A 9,235-nucleotide genomic window follows, 5' to 3' on the forward strand; every position below is an offset into this window, starting at 1 on the left:
CCTTTTTTCTATGCGCAATAGGATAGATCACACCTGCATCCAACCACTTTATTATCTCCTTTTTTACCAACTCTTGCATCAGTGGGTTCAATCTTCGCTGATGTTCAGCACTCGATTTACAATCACTATCAAGCTGGATTTTGTGAGTGCAAATGCCTGGAGAGATGCTCACTATGTCAGTGATTGTCCAATTTATAGCTTTGATATGCCTTCTCAACACCGCAAGGAGAATTTTTATTTGCCATTTAAGCAAATCAGTTGCAATAATCACAAGTAAAGTGTTATTTTCCCCCCAAGAAAGCATACCAGAGATTGGAGGGAAGTACTTTCAACTCCAGATTCGGTGGTTCCTCTGTTGATGGCTTTACGGGAGGACTTTCTCAATTTTTTAGATCAATGTCCAGGTTCAATGGAGTCTTTGAATATTCCCCAATGCCTGAGAGAGTTGAACTTCGAACTCATCATAGTTAGCAAGCACGACTTCAAGTGGTACACTAATACACATCAAATGGCTCACACTAGCCAGCGCCTCATCAATAACATCAATAGTAGAGACCACATGAATATCACTAGGCTATTTCATTGACTTACAAACATAAAAGGTTACTTCATCTTTGTTCACCCAAAACTTCAGTTCTCCGCTTTCAACATCCACCAACGCTCTTCAGGTTGCCAAGAATGGTCTTCCCAAAAGGATGAGAATTTCAGCATCTATTTCCCAATCGAGGATGAAAACATCATTCGGGGAAATGAATCGGCCAACTTTAACCAAGATATCATATTGTATCCCTACAGGGTGCTTGATAGATCGATCTGCCATCAAAAGCCTCATTGTTGTGGACTTTGGTTCACCTAATCCAAGTTGCTTATAGATTGCGTATAGCATTAGTTTTATAATTGCTCCCAAATCACATAGAGCCTTGGCGAATTTGAGCATACCAATAGTGCAAGGAATGGTGAAGGCTCCGGGATCTTCCTTCTTTTTTATTTTCTCGTTAGTTATAATTGCACTACAACTATGTGAGACTTCAATTGTTTCAAAGTCGAAGCTTCTTTTCTTGGTGAATAACTTCTTCATGAACTTGGCATAACCCGACATCTCCAACAATACTCCCACTAAAGGGAGGTTAATCAATAGTGTCTTAAACGCCGATAAGAATTTCTTGAACTTTTTATCTTCATTCTTTTTCTTATGGTGTTGGGGAAATGGAAGGGTCCCTTTTGGTAGAGGTTGCGCCACCTTTGACATTGGAGGACTATTTGGTACATTTGTTTGTAACTCCTAGGTAACACTTTGTTGGATGTGTGTTTCATCTTCCTCAATGCTCTTGTCTACTTCGTGAGTTTGTGCTTCATCATTTTCCTTCATATCACCTACCACCACCTTTCCACTTCGTGTAACCACATCTAGCCCTCTATCACCATTTTTCATCGTCATGTTTGGTTCCAATTGTGCGGAAAGTAAACTCAACTGACCTTCAAGTAGCTTGATTGCATCTGCATGAGAGTTCACTCTAGTATATAGTGACGAAAAATTGGCCTTCATTCCTTTAAACAAATCATCCAAACCTTCAACTTTGTCAAGGATGTGTGACAACAAGTCATTCACACGGGGACTACCTGCAGTCCCTTTTGACTATGGGATCTCACTCGATTGAGTGTGATCTTCTTCATGATCATCCTCTCTTCTCCAATAGTCACTTTTTTCAGCCCATTCTTGATGGTATCTTCTTTGCTCTTCCATTTTGTGAAAGTTCCAACCTTGATTCCCACCTCGCTATAAATAGCGTGGGTGGGAACCTTCCTCATATCTCTTGGAATTTCAATCTTGATTCTCCCCCGGCTTTGATTAACCCGAGGAAGAACCCTCCTCAACTCTAAACACTCCATTTCCCCCCTTTTGCTTCTTTACATTTTCTAATACATGATCTTGTAGTAACCCCATTTTGGCCAAAATCTTCTTGATGTTCTCATCCCTTTCTTTTTCCTTATCAAGTTTCTCTTTAGTCATTCTAAAACAAAAAGGTGAAAATTGATCTTCTCGAGTGTACCAAGCTTGGTTTATTTTAGTCATATCATCAAGAAGAAATGAAGCCACTTTGAATGATTGCAACATTATCCCTCCTCGAACCAATTGATCAGCTACTCCTTTATTTATCGAATCAAGACTCCGGTAAAAATATTGGAGTAGCGAATCGTTTCGTAACCCATGAGTTGGGCATTGAAGAAGGAGTTGTTTAAACCTCAACCACGTTTCATGGATGGGTTCACCCTCCCATAGCTTGAAACCTTGAATGTTATCTCTGAGTTTCATCATCCTCGATGGAGGAAAGAATCTTGCATTGAATGTCGTGATCAGCTCATCCCATCCCATGATGTGATGGAGTTCCTTGATAACTCAGCCAACCACTTGCTAGCCTCCCCCATCAAAGATAGTGGAAATAACCTGAGCCGGATTGACTCATGTGACACATTCTTGAATGAAAACGGGCTGCATACCTCTATAAAATTCCTTACATGCTCATGTGGATCTTCATGAGCCATCCCTCCATAAAGTCCCTTAATTTGGAGGAGATGAAGAATTGCGCTTATGACCTCAAATATTGCATTCCCATCAGTTGAAGGTAGGCAAATCGCACCCATTTTACTTGGCTGAGATGGGTTGTACACACTATTAATTTCATCGATACCGTCTTGGTGACCTGCTTGGCTACCATCCACCTCTGCCTCACTTATTCTTACTTCTATTCACCCCACTCAACATGAGCACAATGCAACCTTAATCGATTCAACTACATCTGAAACCTTGACAAGTCAAATCTCAATAAAAGAACTCTAAACAACGCTACTCCCCGGCAACGACGCTATTTGATATATGCTTCAAAGACACTTCATCCAGTTCTAAGTGTCAACGGTCGTAAATCAGTATAAACCCAACCTTGTAGACACCCTCGACCATTATTACCATTTCCTATGGGTACCACTGCTCTAGTCTGCTGCTGCGCGGAATCCATCATGAGTGGGTGGGGACAATCTCTCCTCATATGCCCAGGTTCTCCATAATTATAGCAAGTACGATCAAAAGATGGCCTGTTGCCCGTCAAAGGCGTGATTCCTTGGCTATCTTGAATCAAATTATGAGGTGGAGTTCTGGAGTAATTACTTTTAGAGGAGGGTATCACGGACTGAATTGGCCTGGCTACAAGTGTTGGCCTCCCTGACCCTTTGGAATAAGAAACTTGAAAGTTACCTGAGTTCTTGTCCCTCTTAGCCAATGCCTTAGCCTGACCGTCTCGCCTCACCCCCTCCACTTTCCTTACAAAGTCTATCACCTCATTAAAGCTTCTCTCTGTAGAGGTCATGTGAATAGATAATACCTGCAACTCAAAATTTAGTCCCTTAATAAATAAACGGATCCTCTCCTCCTATGTAGTCACTAACAGCGTAGCATATCTAGACAAAGCATGGAACTTGTCCAATAAGCAGACACAGACATACCACCTTACTCCAAAGCCATGAACCCATCTTTCTTACGATCTCTCAAGGTCCGAGGAACATACTTCTCTAAGAACAAAGCGTGAAACTGGGTCCAAGAAAATGGAGGTAAGACTGAAGATTTGCATTCCATATAAGCTCTCCACCATTGCTTAGCCTCACCTTGAAGTTGAAAAGTGACAAACTCAACCCCATGCTGATGGACAATTCCCAACTTATGCAGCCTCTCATAACAATCTAGGATGAACTCATTTGCATCCTCACTCTCGGAACCATGGAACATATGCAGTTTCAACTTCAAGAACTTGGTCAACATGTCATACTCATTACCAGTCATAACAGGACCAACAAAGGATGTAAGAAAGCATCAGTACATATAGTTCCACCCACCTTGGGAGTAGTGATAGCAATTAGGGGATTGGCGGGAGCTTGAGTTGCTTGAAGAGGTGGAAGCACTCCAGGACCAACCATTCCTTTCAGAAATGACGTGATTTGTTGAGCTAACACTGGGTCTATTAGAGGAATACCTGTAGTTTCAGCCTGCACCTCTTCCTCTTGTCCAACTACCTCAACATTTTCAACCTCAATATTCTCTTGTATCTCTTCATGATGCACGGGAAGGGCGTCATTTCTGGGAGCATTTTCACCCGGTGCTCCATCCCTAGTAGGTGCCACCCTTCCTCGACCTCTACCCCTGCCTCGACCGTGACCTCTCGCTGCAAATACTTCAGCTGGAGCATTGACAGGTGCTACGGGCCTGACGCCGTTGAATCTAGTGTTAACCATCTGCGGACAGAAGAGTGAAAGATAATAGGTACAACCCAACTAAACATAAGAATATCTAACGAACAAGTCTAAGTCCGAATAAGATGGACCAAACAGAAAGAGAACTCATGGCAACCCGGAAGAACTGTCTCACACTTGAATTCGAATGACGATCACTGATCTTCTAAGCGAGAACTGTCAATAGCTGCCTGAAGATGCCCTGTACACAATAAAGAAAGAGCAAGTGCAGTATCAGTACACAACCACACTGTACTGGTAGGATCACACGGCTATCCCACTAAATGCAACATATATAAGTCGTTACAACATAATAATAACATGCACATACCAAACATATACATTATCAACATCATTATGAATACGAAAAGTTCAGAATACCAAGATATACAATTATGTCAACTCATTGGTCCTCTCATGGAACCCAAACCCAAACAGTTAGCATACCAGAACGTGGTACCCGATCTAATGTTTATGCCGGAACGTCACAACCGATCCATATTTATGTCGGAATGTGGCAACCGATCCCAGTTAGTGTGTCAGAACGCAACACCCGATCCATTAAACAAGCCACAATCACAATCACAATGTACATTCTCATAATCATACAATCAAGCCATGATTTCATGGCAATCATCATTCATCTATCCTTATTTACAACAAGTGTGATAAACAATGCAACATTCACATACATACATGTATTATAATGAATCAAGAACAAACATACATCATACAATATGAAATCACAACCATCACCTACCTCAAAACAAGCTTGAATCCCCTAAGAAACTAGATCCTTTCCTTTCCGAATTTGTTCTGCTTGTTCTTCGTTTATAACATAAAAATCACTAAACAATAACTAATTACCCGGATTTCCAACAATCCTATCAACCCTAGATCAACCCATGATCCTTATATCCAAATTAGGGCTTTTCCACCATAATTTCCAGAACAAAACCTTCCCCTCATCGATAATTTCCCATTAGATTATGTTCTATGAATCGAAAAATGGTTTTGGGGAGTTAAAATCTTACTGTTAGCCTTAAGAATGATGGAAAACAGTCAAGGAAACCCATGGGTTCGTTCCTTATCTCTCAATTTTGAAAATTGCAGAATAAAATAGTTTTAGGGTTTATTTCCGACTTTAAGTCGTGTCTGTCCCGCCATGGCGACACTTGCCCAACTACAATGGCCCCCTCTGGTGACAAAAATCCACCTCAACAACTTGCATAGAACTAGTGAGCTATTTTAATGATTCCAAGACCTCATTTCACAACACACCTTCATCCAACGACACTCAGAAACTACCCATTCACGCTAAGATCAATTTCAAATGTTCTACTCGGTCGAATTTAATTCTGTAAAGTCGTACAGGTTCCTTAACGTCTTATCTATCTACTCATATGATCAAATTCATAATTAGATCACCCAATTTGTACCAGATTTCCCTAAACTTTAATGACTCTGATTTCGTCCAAATCTGGACTAGGTTGGGAAATTCCAAGTTACTACGAAAAAGTTTTTCAACCCAAATTTTTTCCCTGTTGGCTTTTCTATAATGATGGAACCCAGTCGTTACACTCTATCATGAATATATATTTTAGTCTTCCTTCTTCATTGGCTATGAATTGTTCTATATATTTATTCCTTTTTATATTTATATTGTGTTGAATTTTTTTAAGTATGAATATCCTGTTATTTGTGTTTATTTTGATCTAATAAAATGTAATATCACAAGATACACTCCTTGCATGCTTTATAAAAATAGATAAGAAAATAGTGGTTGATCAGAAAATGATCTTAAATCAATTTAAAGATTCTATAAATAAATAATTTAAATTTTATTCATCAATTATTATTTTTTATTGAAAAAGTTTAATGTTTTATATCATGATAGAACTTCTATAACATACTAGATACTCTCATTAGACAACAAATATATGAAATGTATGTTGTATACAAAAGGATAGGACTACAATTCCACAATGATATGGTAGAAACTTATAGAAATAAAATATTTTTGACTATAGGTGATGTAGTTCATATATTAATATTAAATTATGCTACTGAGATAGATATATCTAAAAGAAAAATTGGTCAACATAAATACTTGACATACACTCAATTCTCTATCTAACCATCATTTGTTATAAGAACATTTCAATGTGACAACCTAATTTTTTTTAATACTAATTTTTGATGTCACAATTTTTTTCTCTATAACATTCTACTTATAACAGTGTTTAAATTTTCAATAGAGGTAGACTTTTGGTAAAATAACATCTCTATGATAGCCTTACTCAAATATTAATTGAGTTATAATATTTTAAAATGTATATTACGTATAAAGATAAAATATTGCACTAATTATATGGTAACTATAACACCCTATATCCGAAAATAGACCAAACCAACAGATTTCCAAAAGTTGCAGGTGCAACCCACGGTTGCCACCCACGGATCGTGGGGTGACCCATGGCCCTTCCTAGTGGTCCGTGGATGGAAACCTGTAGCCCTCCCCAGAATTAGCCAGAAATTTCTCTAAGGCATGACCACAACCAGACCCATGGACCGTAGGGTGACCCACGACCCATCCTGGTGGTACGTGGATGGTAATCTGCAGCCGCCCTCCCCAGAATCAGCCAAAAATTTCTCTAATGCATGACCACGGCCGTACCCACGGACCGTGGTCCTTGTTCGTGGATCGAGGTCCCATAATGAACTCAGGAAAAATGGGTCGACCCACGACTGGACTCACAGACCGTAGGTCAGACCACGGCCCGTGGTTTTGGCTCAAGGATCAAAGCCCCAGGACCAAGTTTCTTAAGCCAATCCACTGTTGACACGATGGACCATGGGTCAATCCACGGACCGTTAGTCAGCCTGTGGTTTGCTTCGGCAGACTTTTAAGTCAGGTGTCATTCTGTCTTTTTCTTATTCGTTAGACCCCTAAACTACTTCGTTTAACCCCTAAACTACGTGGTTTTGGTCAGTTTTAGCCTAGTAAATTAATTAGAACTTACCCTTTTCAATTATTCACCAAATTTTTTTATCAGACTTAGAGCAAAATAGAGGAGAAAGTCGACCAAGCCCTAGTTCAAGAACGTAACGAGTTTTCATCAGTTCTAGCCCCGAAATCAAAAGAATTCTCCATGAATTTCATCACCAGGTATGTGGGATTTCACTGGTGGATTCCTTTAATCCACTAGGTCCCTAGAATTCAGTAAGATTCTTGATTCCCTTCATATTATCTAAATCTAGGATTTGTAAAATTTCAACATATTATTATGAATTAGTTACTCTGACGTTCCTAATCAGATTATCATGCTTTTAGTATTGTTCTGCGTAGATTCCTTCATTAATTCAGAACCCTAGCTATATAATTCTTTTAGTTCATAAATTACACATGCTAGGTTAGTTATTTCAGATATACATGCCTCAGATTTGAATGTTTCATTATTAGCACATTAATGTTGCATTTTTAGTTAGCATGTCAATATTTGAGCTATCCAGTATTACAAAAATTCAGTCATAAATTGTTAATTACATAATCAATTGGGAGTAACTTAATATCGAGTGGATTAGGGTCACCCACCCTCAAGTTCCAGAACTACATGCCCCTATAGGTTTATAAGTCCCCTCTGTGGGCATTACATTTTAGTGATCACTTCAGTCATGCCTCTATACCTCTGGTAGGGTATATTGGGTTCTCTCGATGGGGTGTATACATAACACTCCATATTTAGCTCATGTGGTTTTATGTCGGTTATTATTTGCAGTGAGATTCTATTACATGGACCATATTTTTAGTTACAATCAAATTTCAGTCTCAACATGTTATAAACTTGGTCATTGCATTCAATTAGTTCATGTTCAACATTCTCAGTATAGTATCTTGCTTATCTCTTATCATTGCTCAGATATATCCTTTGGTTAAGTTATGTATATTGTTCAGCTTTACTCTATCATGCATGCTCAGTACCTTTCAAATACTGACACATATTCTGCGCTACATCTTCTCGTGATGTAGGTTCAGGTCCTCAGCTTCTAGATCACGCATAGATCGGTTCTTGATCTCTAGCTCAGCAACATCAGTGGTGAGTCCTCTTTCTCCAAGGACGACAAACATGTTTCCTTTCTATTTTTAGTCTTTTGTTTCAGTTTTGCTAGATTTAGCTGGGGCATGTCCCAACATTTCTAGTTAGTTAGAGGCTTATTTTCAGACATAGTTAGATTCAACTTTAACATTTTAGTTTTACTTTTCCATTGTTGTTAAACTCTCAGTTTTTATATATTCAGATAGTTTATACGTATTCCCCATCATTTCAGTTTATCATGCGATTTAGCTTCCACACAGTACTTTCCTAATTCAGTTTATTTAGTATGCTTATGATTTGCCAGTAGGTTTAGCTTGGGGTCACTCGTGATCCTAGGTCCCGTGTCCGCATCTTAAGGGTAGCTTTGGGGCGCGATAAACTTGCTATCAGAGAACTAGGTTTAAGAGTCCTAGGATGTCTAAAAAGCCGCACTAAGTGGAGTCTTTTTCATGGGTGTGAAGTGCACCACATCTAATGAAAGGGAGGCTACAAAGTGTTTTAGGAAAGCTTGACTTTCTTGATATTCTTATCGTGCGTGAAGTATGATCCAATTTCCTCGTTCTAATCCTTCGTTATGCGTTTCAGATCATGCCTCCTCGTAGAGCCTACGAAAGGAATGTGAATGCATCAAATGCTAACACATCTCTTCTAGTCCCAGATCAAGAAGTTTTGAATGCTGAGTTTTGGAACGCCATTCAGCTTTTGGCTCAGAATGTGACTAACCAGAATAACCAGTTAGCTTCAGTTCATGCAAATGCTAGTGGGGGATCAGTGGCAACCACGGTTCGTGATTTTTTTAGGATGAATCCTCCTGATTTCTTTGGATCGGAGATGGGTGAGAATCCCCAAAACTTCATAGA

The 9,235-nt window shown here is 39.2% G+C and overlaps 1 protein-coding gene and 1 non-coding gene across 2 annotated transcripts; one reads left to right on the forward strand and one right to left on the reverse strand.

The window, feature by feature from the left end:
- Window positions 1-664: 664 nt before the first annotated feature.
- LOC125854128 (uncharacterized) lies at window positions 665-1,099 on the reverse strand. The gene has a single exon (XM_049533681.1). It carries the CDS (start codon window positions 1,097-1,099, stop codon window positions 665-667), a length of 435 nt encoding a protein of 144 aa, XP_049389638.1.
- A 1,105-nt stretch (window positions 1,100-2,204) lies between these two features.
- LOC125854014 (small nucleolar RNA R71) lies at window positions 2,205-2,311 on the forward strand. Its single transcript, XR_007445313.1, has one exon. It is a non-coding gene; the product is annotated as a small nucleolar RNA R71 (small nucleolar RNA).
- Window positions 2,312-9,235: the final 6,924 nt, after the last annotated feature.

The sequence above is a fragment of the Solanum stenotomum genome, chromosome 1 (assembly GCF_019186545.1).
Source record: "Solanum stenotomum isolate F172 chromosome 1, ASM1918654v1, whole genome shotgun sequence".
In the NCBI taxonomy this organism is placed as follows: Eukaryota; Viridiplantae; Streptophyta; class Magnoliopsida; order Solanales; family Solanaceae; genus Solanum; species Solanum stenotomum.